Source organism: Anguilla anguilla, chromosome 2, assembly GCF_013347855.1.
Source record: "Anguilla anguilla isolate fAngAng1 chromosome 2, fAngAng1.pri, whole genome shotgun sequence".
Classification (NCBI taxonomy): Eukaryota; Metazoa; Chordata; class Actinopteri; order Anguilliformes; family Anguillidae; genus Anguilla; species Anguilla anguilla.
In genome coordinates this window covers 64930065-64952365 of record NC_049202.1, presented here as the reverse complement: position 1 = coordinate 64952365, position 22301 = coordinate 64930065, and the positions used below count along the sequence as shown (strand labels likewise).

The 22301-nt window shown below is 41.9% G+C and overlaps 1 protein-coding gene across 1 annotated transcript; it reads right to left on the bottom strand.

Annotated features, from left to right (window-relative positions):
* Window positions 1–2879: 2879 nt before the first annotated feature.
* Window positions 2880–19265, bottom strand: LOC118219921 (somatostatin receptor type 5-like). Its single transcript, XM_035403413.1, has 2 exons — window positions 18990–19265; window positions 2880–5398 (listed from the first exon to the last, which is right to left on the bottom strand). The coding sequence occupies exon 2, from the start codon at window positions 5345–5347 to the stop codon at window positions 3896–3898; it is 1452 nt and encodes a 483-aa protein (XP_035259304.1). The 5' UTR covers window positions 5348–5398; window positions 18990–19265; the 3' UTR covers window positions 2880–3895.
* Between the last annotated feature and the right edge of the window lie 3036 nt (window positions 19266–22301).

Here is a 22301-nt window from a genome sequence, read left to right as displayed (position 1 = left end):
ATCTGATCATTCCAGCCCCTTGACTGAGCTCATCTTCAGTGGGCCAGAGAAAAGAAAAGCATTGCGGCGCTCTGTAAAATGTTCAATCTTAAATGCACGTGGTCCCATCTGGGCTCATACAGAGCCTGTAAGAGCTGAATTAACACGGGACATTTTACCGCGTGGGAAAAATGGGCGGAACGGGAGTAATGACTACGTTCCAAATTTAAACACGGGCTCAGGCGCCGTGTTTGGGACCGGGGCCAGAAATTCTCCGTTTTTCCACGTTGACGACAATGAAAAATCATCCACACTGTCAACGGCAGCTAATGAACACGCTTCACTGATTGCTGCTATTCTTGCAGCAGTGTGATCCTGCGGTCAAGTGGTACCTTGATTGGGATTTGGCTGGTGATAAGATTGCATTTTCGGCTCACATTCAAAGCCGAAAAGGCCTGATTAAAAGGGAGACATTAGTGTCAATTAAAGAGGGGACAGAAAAAGAGCAATTTTATAACAAGGTATTTATTCGTTATACAGTCAGCTGCAGAATGTTTTGGACAAAGAATTTTTTTTTTTTTGATTCGGCTCTGCTTACACAATTTTAGATTTGTCATTGAGAACTGCACATGGTTGAAGTGCAGATACTCAGACCAAAATACATAAAAAAAGGTATTTTTTAAAATATATTTTGGTTTTACTATTTAAAAATAACAGCACTTTTTATACATAGTCTCCCATTTCAGAGTATGGATTAAAAACTGCTGTAATTTCTACACGGTGGAACCAAAATGTATAAAAGCTGAGGATATGCACTTTAGCCACATGTGATTAATTGTTTACAATTTTGCTATTAGTGGCTGATATTGTTTATTACAATTAATAATTAGTACAATTAGTAATTGCACATGCAACTACTACTTTATGTCATGGAATGATGGGTTATTAGTTAGTCGATAGTTACATAACGGTTACATAAGGTTATGAGGATTCAGATCCACACACTTCAAAAGAGATAGCTTGGAGTGGCTCTAGTCGGACCATCCTGGCTGTTGAGCACTAATCCAGTCCTTTTTTTGTTTAGCTGGCTTGAAGCATGTTGGGCATTTTAATTCAGAGATATAATTCAGATGATTGCTTTTGCATATTATTTAATATGTTTATACAAGAGAAAGCCATATAAATGCATTTGTATATTGAGATTATATAAATTGAATTTGTGAAATATGAAACACCATAAACCCTCTGCATCCATGAATAGAAAAGTGTCCTTTTTTTGGCACACACTTTGTAGTTGGTTTCAATAATGCTTTGTTTTTTGCTTTTCACAGAAGAAATAATAATTAAATTTTATTTAAAAAAAACCTTACATTACATTTATTTGGCGGACACTTTTATCCAAAGTGACGTACAATAAGTATTATATAACAAAGTCTTCATGGCGCTCAGTATTTGACTGCATGCTTTTGTGCCTCCTTGCTAAATGTATAAACTGTATAATCACACAACAAAATATGATGGGTACTAAGGTACTGTACAATGATTTGTTTCAAATTCCAAGCGCTCGAGAAGGAGTCATACTGTATGTGTCAGCAACATTCACATTCTCACCCAGATTGCTCCGTGTGCTCCCCCACTCTAGCACCCGACAGTCCTCCTCCCTGCTTGAGCTTTCCTTCACCCCGGGTGGCTCCAGTGTCACCCTCCTCTTCTGCTAGGATTCTCAGAGTTAGTACTGGACAACAAGCCGGTCCTCTCACAGCCTCATTACGACAGTTTCTTTTTGGTTCGAGCAGAGTCTTTCGGTTGAAAATCCTACATAAGTTTGCATCGGCTCATCATACCTTACACGCCCACCAGGTCTCCCCTCTCTGCTCCATCTGGGTCCACAGCATTTTCCTCAGTGTAAACAAGACTGGATCATTTTAAGACTGATTGAAAATCTGTTCTTGCAAGGAGCACCCTCTAACTGCTGACAGTGACCTGTTTGTACGAAGAAACAATGGCGATAACCCCAGTCTGAGGGGAAAAAGCAGAAGGGAAGCTAGTGTGACTTTGGACTAGCTGCCGACACTATGTCCGCGCAAACACGCTCAGAAAAGTACCTTAAAAAGGTTGTCACTGTGGCGGTACCCTATTGGTACAGGAAATTGTACCCCTTGCCAGCAATATATAATTCATTTGTGCCTTTGTTTTAGTACCCAAATTAGAACATCATGTACTTTCAGGGTACATTTAGGAAATTTGTTCCTTGTACCTCCACTGTACTTTTATTTCAGAAAGTGTAGTGAGATTTAAGAAGTGCATCCTTGCTGCTGACAAAGGTGACATTCTTCAGTGATAATGCAGCAGCTTAAGCTGAAACACCCATTCCTATTCAGCTTACTAATCAACTACAGTTATCTTGCTAGCAACATTAGCTAGCAACATAGTTATTTGCAGTCATCAATAATGCAGTATTTAAAAAGCAGAAATGTTAAAATGAAGTTAACTCCTGTTTAAATTTGTTTTTCGTACTTAATTACTTTCCCCTTATTGTGAATAAGACTGGGAACATGGGCATTAACTGAACAGTTAAATAAGAACTCTTTACTGGCAAAATATTTTAGGGTGCAGATTGTTAAAATGATAATTCACTTTCTGGGTTTAAAAAAAAATATTCGTTCCGTTTTTCCGTAATGATGATCCATTTGATGTAGTTAAACATGTTCCAATGTAGAATAATTTATAGAGTAACTTTATCAACATAGACTAAAGGGCAAAAGCAGAGAAAATGGAAATAAGACAGTGTTCACCCAATAGCAGTTCTTTTACATCCCACACAGTATTAACACAATAATGTAGTGGAGCTTGTAGATATGAGTATGCTAATGAATTCTTTGCTGTGTGTGCGTGTGTGCGTGTGTGTGTTCATTATCGATGTCACATGTGTTGCTTTATATTTTTAGCCGCATGTACAACACACCATGGCTAATACCTTATCGGTATTATGATTTACATTGTATTAAGTAGCTAAATGTGTTATGTAGATCCATGATATAACAATGTCATAATTTAGACCCGCTTAATTTCGACAGTGCCATAGATAGCTGGCTCGTACGTTAAGCTGCAGACGCTCCTCTGTAGTGCAGAGCAAGGGATATACTGAACAACGTGGCTGATGTGGTTTGCACATTCCTCCTTGTAGCCATGAAATACAACTTCTGCTTCTCGGTGGTATGTTAGGGCGCTGACATGTTGGCCAAACAAGCCAATAAAAATGATCTGTTTGCAGGCATTAGCATAATGATGACAATGCAGACTCAGCCAGTACAGCAGTACAGAGGCAGCTGCTCACCTTTTAGCTTCCTGCAGTGAGAGCCCTTCTTCTTCATGCTTAATCTAAGTACTCACTGAAGAGCACTGGATTTATTTGCAAGGGGAATGCGTGAATGAATTATGTGTTAAGTGAATTACATTTGACGAAGTGAACACAAATGTCATCATTAATCCGTCAGCAGTTTCTCATAATTTCAGTATGGTCAGTCAAACACTTTCCGAAACAGCTGTTATTTACATTCCCATTGTAAAACATGTTACACAAATTCTAACTTTCTATCTGAAAATAAAATCACCATAGATACTTTTCATGTCATGTCACCATGTCAATATTATGTACAACTAGAGCCAGGCTGATAGACACATTTCTCACAAAAATATAGTAGAGAATATGCTTATATCCATATATGTATGTAGATATACCAAATCCTGAAATAAATTCAAGACTTTTGATCTCTGCACATTCTCACAGATCAGTTAGATATTTTTAGCCTATTCCACTCGTAGGCTAAGCAGAATGATGCTGTAAAGGTACTGAGAGTTTACTTAGGGAGAATAACATGAAGGCTGATAAGAAATGAATGCAGGTTTTCATCCCTCAAAGATAACTAATCTCCAGTGTACCGTTCTTCTCCACTGCCTCCTCGGGCAGCGGCTTTACGGTGCTGTTTTTGGCCCCGTTGACTAGCACGGGGAGGGCTGCCGTAGGCCCCAAGCCTGGACCTTTCCCGTTGGGCTCCCTGCTTTGAGCCCTGTCACACGGGGGGACTCCCGCAGAGGGCCCTCCTGTTTTCTCCCTTGGGAGGAACAGGGTCCTGGGTCCTTCCAGCTGCCCGTTACCGCTCGCCTGCTGCGCAGTCCTGCAGGTCTCCGTCATCTCCACGGCCTCCCCTTTGACCCGGAGGCCGCCTCCTCTCATGGCTATTCTCACGCTGTCCCGGGGCTCCAGCGCCACCCTTCTCCCCTGCTGGTGCTGCGGGTGGTCGGTCCCCAGCTGCTCCTCGCTCTCCACCTTCCGGGACAGGCGGCACAGGGCCTTCCGGAAGCCCTGCTTGAAGTTTTCGGAGAGGAAGCCGTACACTACGGGGTTGGCGCAGCTGTTGGCGTAGGACAGGACCACCACGAAGTAGTAGAGCCCGCGGAAGTCGGGGGGCAGCAGCACCACCAGGTTGATGATGTTGAGGGCGTAGAAGGGCAGCCAGCAGAAGACGAACACCGCCACCACGATGACCACCATCAGGGTGACCCTGCGCTCCGACCGGCGCCGCCTGGTGGAGGTGGAGCGCACCTTCTTCCCCGAGCTGCGGACCTTGATGACGATGAGCAGGTAGCAGAGGCAGATGACCAGGAGGGGGCCGAAGAAGCCCACGGTGGCGGTGCAGATGATGAACGACGCCTTCCAGACGCCCGCCGGCTCCGGCCAGATGATGTTGCAGGTCCCCTCGTCCTGGAGGACGTCGGCGAAGATGACCACGGGCAGCACCACGACGAAGGACACCACCCACACGGTCACGTTGACGGCCTTGGCCACCTGGGGCTTGCGCCACTTGGACGAGCGGATGGGGTGGACCACGGCCAGGTAGCGGTCGATGCTCATGACCGTCAGGCAGAAGATGCTGGTGAACTGGTTGATGCCGTCCACGGTCATCACCAGGCGGCACATGAAGGAGCCGAAGGGCCAGTAGAGCAAGGCGTTCTGCGCGGCCAGGAAGGGCAGGCCCAGCATGAAGAGCTCGTCGGCGATGGCCAGGTTCAGGATGTAGATGTTGGTGACCGACTCGGTCTTGGAGTAGCGCAGCACAATGTGGATGACCAGCGAGTTCCCGCCCAGGCCGATGACGCAGACGGTGATGTAGATGAGGGGGATCAGGACCCCCGCCACGATGGGGCTGGAGCCGCCCCCGGCGTCGGGAAACGCGAGCGTGCCGTTGCTGAGGGTGTCGTTTCGGAGGAGCGGGAACTGGGTGGAAATGGCGCCGAGCAGGACGCTGCCGTTGCCCCAAGCCTCAGGCATTCCCGGCTGTGTGGAGGAACTTCGGATAATTTCCATAGATGCAAAGTGGACGGGACGGTAATTCTGCTCAGTGATTCTCCATTTGTCCTGAGGGGGGCAGAAAGAGAAAACCACTCTTCAGCGAGTGAAACCCTCGGAACACAAATTCACAGCCGCGTGATTTTTCCAGGCCTGTCTGTGGTTGTCGACCCTTTTGGTACAAACGTCCTATGGTTTTGTAGAATGATTTGGTTAGTGTTTCATCGGTTATACATGTGCCATTGTGTCTGCCTCAATCATCTGGCAAAAAGTTGCAAATAATATATGAAAAACTGTAGAGAAAAGACTCTGTCTCTAATTAAGGTAGGATCAGCCCTTCAAAATATTGATGATTATCAAGCAGAATGAGAAATATAATAAATGGATCCACAGGAAGACAGGAAGCAATTAAAACTGACGAGAGAGGGAACAGTGAGAAAAAGCAGTCAGGTGGGTTGTAGTGCTTGTGTTAGGCTTGGCTCTGTTGATATTTCCAGATCAGGTAAATGAAACATGACATACTCCCACCCACCATCTGTAATAGCTAATAATTGGCATCCTATTAGCGACAAAGCACACACACTTCATACAGGGGCACGGAGCATGGAGGCGAACGTGCCCCTTGTTATTAAATTGAAGGGAATGGCAACGGTCTCTGCTTACAGACACCGGGTCATTTATATTGTTTTATTAGGCCTCATGCTGGCTGTCCACACCAGTGATGCCACCACAGTTAAGAGGTGAAATCAGATTCATGCCATTTCCTAAGAAAAGCATCATAAACTCCATTAAGGAAGTGTTTTATGTGATACCCCCCGGTCAGATAATAGTGCATTAAACCTCGCAAGATGCATGAGTGCACATAAGAGGCACAATCTCTGCTTTATTTAGTTTGTTTCATGAAGCTGCATCTGCATTTATTAAGTAAGTTCATTCTGATTGCTTGTTTTTCCTGTGATTCAAATCGATCTTTCCCCCAAATCGGCCTATGAAGGCGGTGACAGCTGAAAGCATTGCCAAAGTAGAATTATTACATTTTGGTTGAGGTGCTGGTGCAATACGTATTTATATTCCCATTTTGCCATTGCAAACCTCTAAAGCAATCACAGTCCTTTCATTTACTACTAAACTGATTCTATGGTGTCAGACAGAAAGCAATCAGCAATTGCTCTGAATCAGGAACTAGGCATTGGGTTGGATTCATCAAAAAAGTCTGCTTTTCCTGCTCGTATATACTGAACAAACAAGAGCCACTGGATGTAGCGAGCACAATCAAAGGGAAATCCAGAGCTTTTCACAGAAGCTATGAAATGTGGTCCCGCGGGTTCTATTCATTTTGCAAGATCGCAACTGATTTAAAGTGTTTTCCCGTGGGAAAAAGTATTGACTTATTTACAAAGCAGGTGTTAAGCTATGCTTTGGGAACGTAAAAAAAATGTGAAAATGTTTCTACCATGTTATTCACCTCAGCTAAATCACAACCTAACCGCAGTGGCGCAATAATGATTTGTGCCTGGGAAATGGTGATTTTAATTAGTGTATTGTAGAAGGGGTTTCTCTTACAGGCCTGTGGGAATGAGGTATTGAACATGAAATTGATGCTAATTTTGCTGATGTCCATTTTCCCTGAAAAACCATTAATCCATTAAACACTGCCTGTTTCAGTCCAGTCAACAACCAAGAGGGGGGGAGGGGGGGGGGGAATGGGGGGAGGAGAAAAAAAAAGGATCTAAAGAGATGTGCACAGGATACACCAGTGTTCACTCACACGTAGCTTTGTGCCTTTAAATAAAACTGAACATTTGACGTGCTTATTTCTCTTCTCCCAATCGGCCGGCTTGATGACCGCTCGGGTCTGGGTGTCTAGCTGCACGGTGGTGGCCTTTCAGTGATCCGTTTGTTCCTGAGCAGAAAAGCAGCAATAGGCGGCACGAGGAATTCTGTGACATGACAACAGCTAGCCCCGTGGCACTAAATTACACCTCACAACCACCCATTTTCCTTCTTATGTGGCTTTACGGCACAAAAGACCCCAGCCTAATCAAGGCAAGCCAGAGCGAGAGGAGAGATATAGCCTCTCTCAGCCTCTTCCCTAAAGAGGAGTTTTCTTTTGTTTCCTTTTATTTTTTTGTTATTGATTGATATGTGTCTTTGTTCCTATGACAAGTTACTATGGTGACAAGTGTCTCATGACTTACTCTGTATTCTACCCTTTTAAGGGGTATAAAGGAGGGCAGTTCTCATTGGCTTGTCGTAATCACCATCATGGTATGCCACTGATGTAAGCGTGTAGCAATGGTATAGAAGCTTTCAGTTATTTATTCTTTACAACTGACATGCACAAAGGAGGCTAGCAGGAAGGGGTTGGTTTCTGTCCAGGGGTGCAGAACAAGGGTGTTGCACAGCGTATCTACAGAGACTAAATATGTCTCTCTGCTTCCAGTATTTTATGGAATTATTCCTTACTGCTGTAGGTAATTTGTTGCAATTGCTGTTTTACTGTAGAGGTCGGTATTTTGCGCATGTTGTGTTACACTTTTGAATGATTCTGCAACACAGAAGGATGTTTTTCATGCCGATAAAGCAAACTGAAATTTAAACCGAGCGTGCTTGTGAATGAGAACAGTAAGGGAGATCAGTGCCGCTAATTTAAGTTCCACAGCATCCTGCAATTAGGGGTTTATGTGGTCTTCAGCACCTAAAAACAGATTGTTGCTGTAATAATCACATTTATCAAGTAGGGAGAGGTTAAATTGGATTTTCAGATTGAGTTGGATATTCATAGTAAGTACCTTGCTCAAAGGATCAAGGGATCAAGAGTGCACTGCTTGGAAATGAAACCCGCAGCCTCCATACTTCTAACTGAATTCCCTACACCGCCATGCTATACTGTCAGAGCAGTACCCCTCTGTGACATCACTCTGAAGTTCCCCTTTGGTCTGATTATTAAATCAAGCCACTTCTCCATAATTTCCTCTTAGATCCTTCCTCGGGTGGCTTCAACAGTGGGATACCTCAAAGATGGTATCTTGTAATACATGAAAAAAGAATTGTACTCTCATAAGAACAGCAAAAACCTCACCCTAATCTGAGTTAACTGAATCCTGGGTATTATGTTAATTAAACAATGTACAATTAATAACTTGCTCATACAGCTCACTCATGAATATGTAAGACCTGACATATTTTTTCTTGTTCCAACAGGGAGATATTTCATTTGTGCTTCATAAAATTATGTTTTTCAGTAAACTGGGTTAGGTTTTCAAAACACCTATTTAACATTTCAAATGCTTTAAACTAGAGCCAGCTGAATGCCGACCAGCTTAAGGGTTTCAGAGTATTATCTTTCAACCCTTTCCAAGCTTATCTTAATATTTGTGTAATTCATCTTTTTATTATTATTATTATTATTATTATTATTATTATTAATAATAATAATAATAATAATAATAATAATAATAATAATAATAATAATAATAATAATAATAATAATGCAGGTATGCTGATGGTCATTCATAACTCAACATAATCAATTAATAGCAACTGACAGATTTTTCTTCCTTTCTTCAAAGAACTGTCAGATTCATGTATTGCTGCAGAGATACAAACAATACAGACTCATGAGTACCTGAGCTTTTCTAAATAGCCAGCTGTGTGTAAGGCAACAGCATCAGAACCCATTTGACATCAAATGACAAAGGCCTTGCGAGATATTACATTTCATTTAAGGCTTGTTTAAAGCTCAGTCCAAAAGCCAGTCTTATGCTTTTAAAGGCATACTGTGTATTATTGGTAATATTTCAAATGCAGAGAAATACATCATTTCTTTCTGTCTTATCACCTTATACTGAACAACCATAATTTTGCTTTTTTTGTATAATATATGTCCTGGCCGTAAGGCTTTACCAATGTACAGTCCTTACATTACTGCGTTAAGGAAAATTGAAAGGCCTAGACGTTGTAAACACACATGTATATAGTGCTTGTAGTATTTGATTTTACAGGCAGTAGAATTGCTGGTGATTGCCACAAGCTTTCAGTAGTGTCTCTGCCAGCTCTAACCTGTGCGATGAGAGCTTGTCCTCCTTCTGGTGTGTGTGGTGTGGTGTGTGTCTTGTATGTAAAGCACTGAGCGGCTCACGGACAGGTGTGTAGAAGGAGGGCTCACCTGCAATGGTTCCCCATGAACATGCGTTGTGCAAAGGCAATTCAAAAAAATTAGAGAAAATTTCCAATTTGTGCGTGTGTGTGTGTGTGTGCGTGTGCTTGTGGGTGTGTGTGTGTGTGCATGCGCGTGTGTGTGTGTGTGAAGAGACAAGCTCTCATCACACAGGCTAGAGCTGTCAGAGACACTGACTAACTATCAATTTCAATTCTTCCAAATCTGCAGTGTTATTTCTTGTTAATTTCATGGGTCAGTGGACTTGTGATGTCCCATTTTTTTGTGTGCAAAAGCTTTTTTACTTCAGACAAATATGAATCATATCTGGAGTAAATAGGAATAGCAGAAGTGGAGGATCATGGGGGATAGACTGAACTGGAGCTGGGTTAGGATAAATGTAAGAGCCCAGGGCAGTCTCTCATCCTCTGTTCAGACTCAATCCCCTCACTCAGGGCACGGCACGCCAATTTAAATTTGAGCCCAACGCCCTTACAACAGCCTCATTAAGTCAAGCATTGTACAGTCCTCCATTTTAGAAGAACTCTTTCTAATGAATGACTATTGCACCGTGTCAATCATTTTCCGCTTTTAATGCGGAGTGTGGCGATGACTGGACTTCCTGCCTGCAACTGGACCACTTGGATTAATTTTTATAGAGATTACAGTGCTGGTGTAACGGTGCTTCTTAATGAGAAGAGACAAAGGAGGTTCTCGGACCATTTCATAACATCGAGAAGAGAGTACGGTAATCAGCACGGGCCAACCGCTAGACCGACGAACCACAAAATTAGGAAGGCGAAATGATTTCCACTTCAAATAGGGATCTCTTATAATAAAGACTTGTTACAATTGGGGTCAGCGGTAGTAGAGATTTCATTCCCTAAATTCTGTGTTTAAACCCCGGCTATGTTATTACAATAGGTCCCTCAAATTAAGGGAGTGAACGGTCGGTCACATACCAAAAAAAGTAGAGGAGCAGGAGCGCTCCCAGTTGGCTACGCAGCAAGTGGACAAGACGTGAATTCCATTGCCAATCAATGAATTAGGCTCCCAGGAGAACATCTTACCAACCCAGGTAATCCCCCACAGATGCAATTTTCTCTTATTTTGCCCGGGACGGTCAGATTGTTCTGCCAGCATTTTCCGAAAATGCAGACATAGAGCGCCCGAGGACGCAGATGTATGCAAACGAGCCGCTGTGTCCGCAGTAATAAGCAGGACATAGAGGAGGGGGTGATTCTGACAGAGCTTTCAAACGAATCTGCGCCAAGAGCCCGACAGACCTGTGGCCCTCACACAAAGCCTGTGACTCATTTTCAGAGAAACCTGAGGGGCTTGAGCAGATGTGACGTTTGCAGCGGTGAGTAAAGTGGATTTAAATCACTCCTATTTGTTTGCAACCAATTCCATACGTAAAAATAATGTGTTTTCTGCACATTGAGGAAAAAAGTATAAAACGGAAGGAAGTCAATTTATATGTAGATTAAATATTTCTGAGCAAATTAAGCTTGGCTAAATTAAGGGGTATACGATTCCAGGGTCTATAATTGGATATACAACCAGATTTCTTGCTTTAGAGCCTATTTTACTTGTACTATACAACAAGCCAATGGTATTAGGCTACCTGTGTTTTTAAAAAACTTAAGGTAGATAAGATTTCAGTCAATTTGACTACGCCTCCATCTCCCTCTGACCCCTTCGCTTCCCGTTTTGCAAAATGATTGGATAGACTGTAATTAAAGCCAAATGAGGCTATTTTGAGGAAAGTATTGTCTAGTATTTTTAAGTAAAACTCATCTTTTGTGTTATTGTAGGTAGAAACTGAAAAAATAGTTTGTACTTTAGTTTGTTATTCAATAAATGCGCATAAATTAACTGAAGTTTTTTTAACAAACCAAAGGTCGCCGAACTTTGGCCTGTACTGTGTACACACACACACACACACAAATACTACAGTAAATGAATGTGTGCTGCTTAGTATTCCTACCATGGTGAGCCAACATTAACATGGCTTACGTCAAAGGCTTATGTCCTGCTCTGACTGAACTGCAACAGTAAAAGCTAAAACAACCATACACACTGGCTTTCCAGAGTGATGTATTACAAAGCAAGATTCTGTTGTTACCAAGCTAACATTAGTTTTAACCCCAGCTGGGCTTTCTACATCAGAATGCTGACTCACTGCAAATCGCGGTATATCGCCATGGTAACTTACTCTGTGTGGCTAATCGGCTCCGGGGCAGGTTATGCTCAGGCTATCAGACTGAAACATTTAAAAGCGCCGCCCTTTGACCCGTCAGCTTGGAAAAGGGGGCCTCCATTCCTGCAGGATCCCGTAGAGCTCCACAGATTATTTGGAGACCGAATGCATCCCCTGGCTTTCTCTGTGCATACACTATACGAAAGATAGAGATTCTCAACGGTGGGAGCACAGTACATATGCAAGCTGCTTGAGCCCTACGTGACCATATCTACTTCCCTTAATTATGGGGCAATGGCTTAAGTGCCATAATTATTGAGTTTATGAAGAAACTTTGGTGTCATTGTTTCAGGCAATATTTTAAATATCCTGTATCAAATTCAAAGGATTAGGAGCTCCAGAATGAGCAGTTGTCACATTAGAAATAAACTGTAGGACAATTAGTGACAGTGTAGATTTATTCATTAGTAAGGTAAGGTAAATAAGGTTTATTAACTAACAAATTTACACTATTAGCAATTTTTTTTGACCCTGGCTTTGTTGGCAGCAATGGTGCTATACATTATATCCGTCAATATCAGTATTCTTTCCTCAGATGAGAAATGTGCTACTTGACTAAAGCCCGTGTTGTACTGTTCCTCTGAGAAAAAAAATCATGATTATGTTTAAACTATTTAAAATGTTAAATAAAAAAAATAAAAACATTCAGTGGATCAGTCACCCATCACACTGAGAATTAAACTCTCTGTGAACTGTTTGTGCATGTGTGTGTGCATGGATATGTGCATGCATGTGCGGATGTGTGTGTGTGTGTGGGTGTGTTTTATTATTCTGCTTACAGGAAGGCTTACCCTTCAAAGCTTGTGAAAAGAAGACACCTGATTGTACCGACCAATCAAAGGAAGAGCAATTCAGTCTCCCATCGCTGCATCCTCTCTCCACCCCACCTCTGCTTGCCTCTTCTCCACTCATCTCCCTCTGGATGTTTGCTTGCCTGATGCTTCCTCATCTACCAAATCAATTCCAAGCCCAGAGGGTGACTGTGCTTTATGCTACATGATTTCCTGCTAAACATCCTACCAACTGTTTACTTCATAAAAAAAAGTGTCACCCCCAATCCAGACTTCACCAATCATATCAAAATAACTTATGTTTCACTCCCCCTGTAACAACTTTTGGGCTGCTAGTTATAAAACTCTGTGTGTGCGAGTGTGTGTGCGTGCGTCTGTGTGTTTGTTTGCGTTTGTGTGTGTGTCTGTGTGTGCCTTAATGTGCACTGTTCACACACCCAGAACAGTGAAGACTAAAAAATAATGCTGATTGTTTTGGAGAGGCATGTTCATTTTGTTCTCGCTGTGAGAGCAATCAGGAAAGGAAGTGCCTGTACCTAGCACGTCCTGCTCTGCACATGGTAATTAGTCCTGAAAAATTTTCAGCACTGGCCTGAAAGGGAGGTCAGCTAGTGTGTAAAAGCCTTCAGTCATTATGTATGAGAGATCAACAACAAATGAAGCTGATGAACAGATCTGGGCTGCGTTTCCGAGTTTCGATGTACCTTAACGTTTTACAAAGGTTTCTAAGGTATACCTTTAAAAGGGAAATCACTTTTTTATGAGTGTTTCCCAGACTATACCTTAACAGTTCCCTTAAGGGACACTTCCAAAGGTACGTCCTAAATTGGAGCTGGCCTTCACTGTGGTGCTGAAAAGTTTACCAATCGATGACAAGCGAATCGATTGTCTCACTTGTAAAGGCTTATGAATGACGTTTTAATATAACAAGTGTTGTCATAATCATTTTACATCAATCTAATATTGCAGAAGAGGAAGCTATACCTACTAAAGATCATCTGCTAATCTCTTTAAGAGTCAAGACGAGACCTTGTGATAGTTTCAATAAATATGTACATATAGGCTACAAAAGATAAAATAAAGAGCATCAATCGGGACATATAAGCCATAGTCTCGGACTTCTTGGAAGCCCAGGAAAAAGGATATCGGCTACATATGGGTGAATTATTTTGTTCTTATTGAAACAAAGGTCTAATGTTAATTTGTTTTTGTCACACAATATATAGGCAACTGTAGCAGCATATCCACTGATTCCCGCGGACTTTGCAGTGCAAAAATGATCGTAGATGAAAGGCAAAAGCGTGTCTGTGGAAATTGATCATGATTAATTCTATACCGGGTATGCCTTATGAATAGGCCTACCTGTTAAATTGATATGTTCATCCACCTTGATTTGCTGTTGGATAATCTTAAGTTTAACCAAGAATATCATTATTGGGTTGTTTACCGAAAATCGGAAAACAACATGATAAGAAAGACATGTTCGGTAACGTTGATATTTACCCAGTGCTATTTTTTTTATATATGAGGTGTGAGCTAAAGGAAGGGGATGTAGATCATTTGGTTATGTTTGTTCATTATGAGCCACCGTACCTGTATGTGTGTTTATGGCTAGGCCAGTCCCCTCTAGTTCTAGTTCTAGGCTCTAGTTCCCTCTAGTTCGGTAATGCAAGTGGATTCACTCCACGTCGGCTTTGCTCACACGGGTTTTATATTTTTAATAAACCTGCGGTTTGTTCCAAGTCAGTGTGATCATTGACTCACACACAAACTAACTAATTTCTACAGGGTATGCAGTCAGAAAAGCCATATCCTCAGTTAGCTCCACTACGTATATATATAAAAAAAAACTTTTTTATTTTTTCCACAAATTGGATTAGTATTATGGATAGGCCCTATACTTAATTACCATCATGATGGGAATAGACAGGTGAAACTACAACATTCTCATGACGTGCTATGCACAGAAACGTTGACTGGATAATTCATTTTCGTTAAGTTAATATTAAACTGTATGTCATTTTCGCATGCAGATGTTCTTCTAGATGCGCACTGTAGTACAACTGTTGATTTGAAAAGCAAATGTTGGCATAATAAGGCTAAAACTGACAGGATGAGCGTCGCTAAGGGACAACTTACGAGTGCCTCAGACCACCCTTTTAAAGGTATACCTTTCAGAAGGTATACTTTAGCTAAGGAAACAGCTCGAGACCTAAAGGAAGAGCTCAATGTATAACTTACGACGCACGTAGCGCTAAGGAGACTCTGGGAAACGCAGTCCTGCATGGGAGATCCCAAGCACAGCCAATGTTCTAGTGCGACAACAAACAAGCATGCGCACCCACGCACGCACGCACACACATATACACGCACGCACGCACACACATATACACGCACGCACGCGCACACACACGCACACACACACATACACACGCACGCAAACGCATGCACACACACATACACAAACACACAAAGCATTGCAGATAAACACCGTACCTCATAAATGCACACCAAAAAACTCTTGACAATGGGAACATCAATCCTATTAAAAGGTTCAATGGGCAGAATCACAATTAAATAAAAAGCTTTTTCATTTGATGCAAAGAGGCAAGCTGTCAGTTTGAGGGGTAGGGGGGTGCATTTTGTGAAGAGTGGCTAATTACACTGATAAACTGGTGCATATTTATCACAGCTGTTTCCCCTGCTCTTCCCTCAGGAGCACAGCAAGCCTATGACCAGATGTGCACTCTAATGTGGATAAATAAGCACTCTCGTTAACTGGGGTCCTGTGTGAGACCACCATTTAATGGATAGTACTGACAGGAAGCCGGACTTCATACTCCATTCATAATCTTTTCAACACGGTCCCAAATGCTGTGATTAATGCTCCCGGTAGCACACTACTAAAACAACTACATCTGGTAATAATTCTAATAATCAACTGCCTATCGGGGAGAGAAGAAACTTCACCTGCAGCGTCACCGGCATACTCACTCTCTCTCTCTCTCTCACACACACACACAGTCATAACCACACACACTCACACACGTGCACGCACACACACTCACACATGCACACGCACAACCACACATACTTGCAAACACACACCCACTCACACATGCGTGCACGCACACATACACACACAATCGCACATACACACACATCCACTCACAGATGTGCACACACACCCACACACACGCATACCCTCACACACAAACAACATTTAGCTGTCTGTTTTCAGAGACGGTCCACGTAGCAAACAAATGCTTTCTATGACAGCTGGCTAAAACGGTTACGTGGATGAACCTGCCTGTGCAAGCGCATGTGTACTGGCATACGGACGGTATCTGTGTCTGTCAGGGGCGTGGGGGGTGGTCTGACTGAATGCGGTGGATCACCAGTGCTGTTGTATAAAATCAAAGAGAACGGATAGACGCTTCATTGAATTAACAAATGCAACCTTTCCATTGACTATGCAGTATGTGTGCAATTAGATACCACCTGTAGGGACAAGCTGCCACCTCTCTCCCCGCTGCCAGCATCACAGCGGATACCTACTCTGACACCTATGTCAGCCCACGAAGGGTCTGGCCGTGCCTGCCCAGCGGACGAGTGCACACCCCAGGCATGTGACAGCGCTTCGGGGGGAAGTGACCTTAAATCCGGTGTGACCGGCGTCTGAACGTGTGCGAAGGCCATACGGGAAATGGCACGTCCAGCGGCGTTCCGGCAGAGACGTCGGAAACGTCCATTACGGGAAGGTCACGTCACTCTCTGGAGCTTCACTAAGGCTGCTGGCCGGGGAACTTTTTTGTTCTTTGGTTCAGTGCAGGTCCCTAACAAACCATTACGCTGCTACACACAATTCTATCACCAACCAGTGGGACCACTTTTAGAATAAGTCATCGTTTGTACATACTGTAGAAAGTGTAGACGAATGTTGTTCCCTTAGCATGACCCCCTTACCTATCCACAAACTGAACATATTTACCAAGACAAAAAAATGTGGTGCAAAGAGAGATGAATCATTTTAAATATTTTCTAGTTCAATTATCTAGTTTAGTTTCCGGAATTTGTTGCTAATATTGTTTATACATTTGTTACTCACGCTAGATACGGTGCTTGTGTCCAAGCCGATAAAAATAATTAGCACTCACCTAAAAGAACTACAAGAAATGAGCAGACTCAGCCAAATGCCCTCACGGGGTGAAGCTGGATCCGGTTTTGGATAGCAACTGTTATGAGCTGCAACTCTAAATAAAAGTTGATATTCTTTCATTCATTCACACCCTTCCTCTTCTTCCTGTTGAAAGTCTAATGGCGTTATGCGTTTTAAACACAGAATAACAGTTTTACTGGAAAGCTAGCTAGCTAGCTACATTAGCAGTTAGCTTGGCAGTCTTCACTTGCCTACATCTCGGTTTGGTTTGTTGTTTTATACCACTCCTGCTCACTTTAGTGATCACAATAGCCCTTTTCACACATGAAGGCAACATCCTTGTTCACATTGATACAATGCAATGTGGTCCAATGTGGTGAATATTGCTAATGTCTCAAACATTTTCCTAGAACCCCTACAACCCAAAATCTAGGAGAAATTCCTAGTAGCAGTTTCTGAGAGTCCAGCTGTTTTTAATACTTTTAATGACTTCTACCACAATTTAAATGGAAAAATATTGCATGATAGAGAATCAATTTCAAAGTAGGATTACCAGATTATTTAGATATAGGCCAAATGTAAATTTATTTTTGTCTCCCTCACTAGATATGCAGCCACTGCTAGCTATCTAACATTACCTTACATTGTTATATATTAAGCTATTAACTTGAAGTTATCTATTTAGTTATGACATCAAGTTAATATAGCCAATTCCCTCCAAAAGAAATACATTTTGTAGAGAACAATGGCGATGACTTCTCTCCAGATATGTTTATATGACTGTTTATTTCTTTAATGAAAAGAGATCTGATCTATGTAGCTTTCGCCAAAACGAAATAGGCTTAAACTAGGTTTGATTTTAAAGACTAAAAATCAATGGCACAACACGCAACACATTAGCGTCGGAATGCAAACATTTTAATTTTCACCATAGTGCATACATTTTTTTCAATTCATACATTATAGCGTTATTGCATCCCCAGCAGTGCCTCACAGCAAGAACATGATAAAAAGTACATTCACCTGATTAATGTGGTCTATAGTGCCAGACCTAGCTAACAACATTCCCAGACCAGAAAATATAGAGTCAACATCACTAAAGCACAGTATTGTGCAAGGTGCAAGCTAACCAAGGACAAAAATGCTAACTAACAGTACATAGAGACCACATTGATGATACATCAAAAGCCAGCTATTGTGCAAGGTGGATAGGTATCTTGTGACACTGCGTTTATTATGGCTGCATTGGTGCTTTTGCAGTTTTGCATAATATCGCCATAAACACTAAGGGAGGACATAAAGTAGGCCTAATAAAAATGTCCTCATACATTATTTCTAGCCATTTGTTCACGTCGTCCTCCCAATCCCAAATCCGCTGAGGATGTGGGATAGATTTTGATTCAGCACCGATTCTGTTCATTAACTTTAACCTGAAATAACGTGGCCAGCATATGCAAGACATTTCTAATTTACCTTATGCGGCTCTAAGTGATTTGTCTCTACATAGCTTTTCTTCTTTCCTGAACTAAAAATTCCCCCATGTATTAGCCTATGGCTCTGCCTCCCTGTAATGACTTGTAGGTAGGCTATAGCTACAGGTGCAGTGCGCAATCACCAGTTGACACTCACGTCAGGTATTGTGACGGGCAGCTAATCTAATGTCGCAAAGAAACAATTAAAAAAATGCAATTTAAATTTAATTAGACTGTTGAATAAAGTAGCTTCATGTGTCACTTCTTTAGTTCTGTTCTCGTTGTGATGCATGAATTGCCAAGGACAATAAGCACTGTTTTCGAATAGAACTGCATGTAAAATTGTGAATTCTTTAACTCTACACCATGTAGCCTACCTTATAGTTACTGGCAAACACACATTAAACAAAATAAATGAGTCTAAATGAAAGCTACTGGATTGTAACACCTATATTACTATTACTATATTAAAATCAACATAAAAGTAGCCTACTACAGCGCGATCTGTAAATATGCACTGATGGAAAAAAGCCGGTGCACGTTCTGAAATGTGGAACAGGAGTTTTAAAAGAAACAACTCTTTGTACAATTAAGCAATTTTAGTTACTCCACGGGAGAAATCATTTTGAGACTTAATTGTTAAACTTTTGGAATAAATATACTTCCTAACATAAACTGATGGAACCGATTGAAGTGACCTTTATCTTCCGAGGAACTTCAACTGTTGAAACAAAAATGTACATAAACCTTTTATAAACCTCACTGGATTATTTTCGCGCGATGCCTAAAACATCACGGATGGCATAAAAGACTTACCTTTGACCAAAGTGATTATCAGCGTTGTTGAGATTCCACAGGTAAAAAAATGAAAAATAAATCGCGTAACGTTATAATACGTATTTAATCAAAATGTATCCCACTGAGGAAATTCTGTATTTAAGTAATCTATAAAGCGTGTTAACATTCTAAATGAATACTACCAAAATAAACCCTGTCTGCCCGAATCTGCACCAAGACTGAACTGAAAAGAATCACATTACATTACTAGCGTACCATCTTTCTCTGTAACCAGGTAACCGATCTCTTTCTCGGAGGGGCGCATATGCACGCTGGGGCACTGAAATAAATCACAGTTCCTCCTGTGTTTGAGTGGGTGCGACCGCATGTCTGTGTGCACGCCCGGTCGAGCGAATACTTGTTTTTTCATATTTATAACTAAAATAAAATTGTCTTCGCACGTGCTGTCAAACCCCGGTATTCAGTTTAATGATAACACTCATTATTGATGTTATCTGGTCCCGTTGGTGTAGGATTCAAATGGTTAAATTGGAGGAGAGATAGGCACCAGAGTCTGCGAAAGTTTTCTGGTGGTATTTCTGGTGGAAAGAGTTCACAATATTCACCCACATAAATAAAAAAAATTAAATCCACAGTCCAATCTCGCATGTGATGTTGAGAATGAAATACGTATGGCTGCAATGAAAACAACTGAGTGATATTCGGGCGGCCATTCCAAATCTGACGCAACGGCATACAAGCGCAACAGGTATAGCTACTGTCTAACCCTGTGGTCTCCAACCCTGGTCCTGGAGAGCTACAGGGTCTGCTGGTTTTGCTTTTCACCTTAAAATCAGCACCCAGTTGAGACCCAAGACACCAGGTGAGTTGAGTTAACTGTGTAAACAACTGCTCTAATTGATTCATGAAGTGCAGAGTCGCTATGAAAACCAGCAGACCCTGTAGCTCCCCAGGACCAGGGTTGGAGACCACTGGTCTAACCAAATGGTCTCAGAATATGATAATACCTATACTAGATCCTGTAACATATACCCTATCACATCGAAAACAGATACTTTGTCTTTAAACGGAGAGATCAGCTGGAATTACTAGCTTTAAAACACTGGCTTGACAATGGTGTCTAAACTAGGTATACAAGCCCCTTACTGAAAATAATTGACATTTGTAGTCAAGCGTCATAAGCGGGGGTGACATAGCTCAGGAGGTAAGAGTGGTTGTCTGGCAGTTGGAGGGTTGCTGGTTAAATCCCCCGCCCTGGGGCGTGTCGAAGTGTCCCTGAGCAAGACACTGCTCCCCTAATTGCTCCCAACAAGCTGATTGGTACCTTGCATGGTAGCCTTTCACCGTTGGTGTGTGTGTGTGTGTGTGTGTGTGAGTGTGTGTGTGAATGGGTGAATGAGAGGCATCAATTGTAAAGCGCTTTGGATAAAAGCGCTATATAAATGCAGTCCATTTACCATTTACATTGGCGTAATGCATTCAGCCAAGCTAAATGATGATAATATCATCAGGGACAATAAATGGCGATTATGCCTTCAAGTGCAGACCCAGTAGCCACAGCTGAAACAGATGAAAGGTTGCCACAGGTCGGAAAAGAGGGAGAGGACTGCAATGAACAATAAAAAAATCATGCATCGAAAAAGGGCACTTTTGGTGTGCTAGGGCAAGAGCCATCTGCTTATTCATTGTCACAGTATCTTGGTCATTATTACTGAATTTATCCATGGACATTCAATCATTTAGTTTCAGCACTGGCATGGTTAATGCATGTTGCCTTCACTTACCAATATTATGGCTACAGTGAGGACAAAGGCTTTTCTTTTCTTAGGCATTGCATTCTACAATTTTAGATTTGTCATTTAAAAAACCATATGAGTTAAAAGTGCAGATTCCCAGCTTTTATTAAAGTTCATTTTTTATCCATTTTGGCTTCATTGTGTAGAAATTACATTACAAATTGTTTTTATATATACCCCCTCATTTCAGGGCACCATAATGTTTGCGCATATTAATGTTATGTAAATGAAAGTAGTCATGTTTAGCCTTCTGTCGCATATCCTTTGCATGCAAGGACTGCTTGAAATTCTACACTCATAGACATCACCAGCAGTATCTTCTCTGGTGGTGCTCTCCCAGGCCTGTACTGCAGCCATTTTTGCCTCTTGGCTGTCTTGGGGGCTAGTTGCCTTAAGTTTTGTCTTCAGCATATGAAATTGATGTTCAGTTGAATTAAGATTGGGTGACTGAGTTGATCAGTCAAGAATGTAGCAGTTCTTGGCTTTGAGAACTTCTTTGTTGCTTTAGCTGTATGTTAAGGATCATTGTCTTGCAGTAGGATGAATCGTCGTCCAATGAGTTTGGAGGCATTTTCTTGAGCTGATATGATGCATTTCTACACTTCAGAATTCATTCTGCTGTTGCTATCAGCAGTTACATCATCAATTTAAAGAAGTGAGTCAGTACCTGTGGCAACCATACATGCCCAAACCATGACACCCCTACCACCGTGTTTCACAGATGGGGGGTGAGGGTGCTTTGGATCTTGGGCAGTTCATTTTGGCCTCCACACTTTGCTCTTGCCATCACTAAGATACAAGTGAATCTTGGACTCATGTCCGCAAAACCATTTTCAAGAACTCTGCAGGCTCTTTTAGGTACTTCTTAGCAAACGGAAACCTGGCCATCCTGTTTTTGCATCTAACTTGTGGTTTTCATCCTGCAGTCTAGCCTCTGTAGTTATGTGTGTAGAGTCTTCTGATGCCTTCACACCTACTTCCTGAAAAGTGTTTCTGATCTGTAGGACAGGTGTTTGGAAGGTTTTTCTTCATTATGATGAGAATTCTTAGGTCATCCATTGTCAAGGTCTTCCTTAGCCTGCCCAGCCCTGTGATTACTGAGCTCACCAGTGCTCTCTTTCCTCCTAATGATTTTCCAAACTGTTGATTTTGGTAAGCCTAAGGTTTGGCTTACGTCTCTGAATGTTTTTTTATTTAATTTTTATTATTTATCAGCCTCATAATGGTTTTCTTAATGGCACAACTAAAATCAAACCAAATCAATTTTATTTGTATAGCACATTTGGCAGAAAACTGTCAAACACGCTTTACAGCATAACAGAAGAAGGGCAAAAACCAGGCCTGAACCCCCAGATAACAAGCACATGAAGCAAAAAACTCCCCAGTGGGGAGAAAACTCTGGTCCTCACGATGACAAATTTCAATAACAGCCTCCAAAGGCAATAAAAAGCCTATAATCAAGACTAGATCCTGAAAGCACCAAAGAAGCAGTTGAAAACATCTGACAATTCAGAAACACCTGTGAAACCATTTG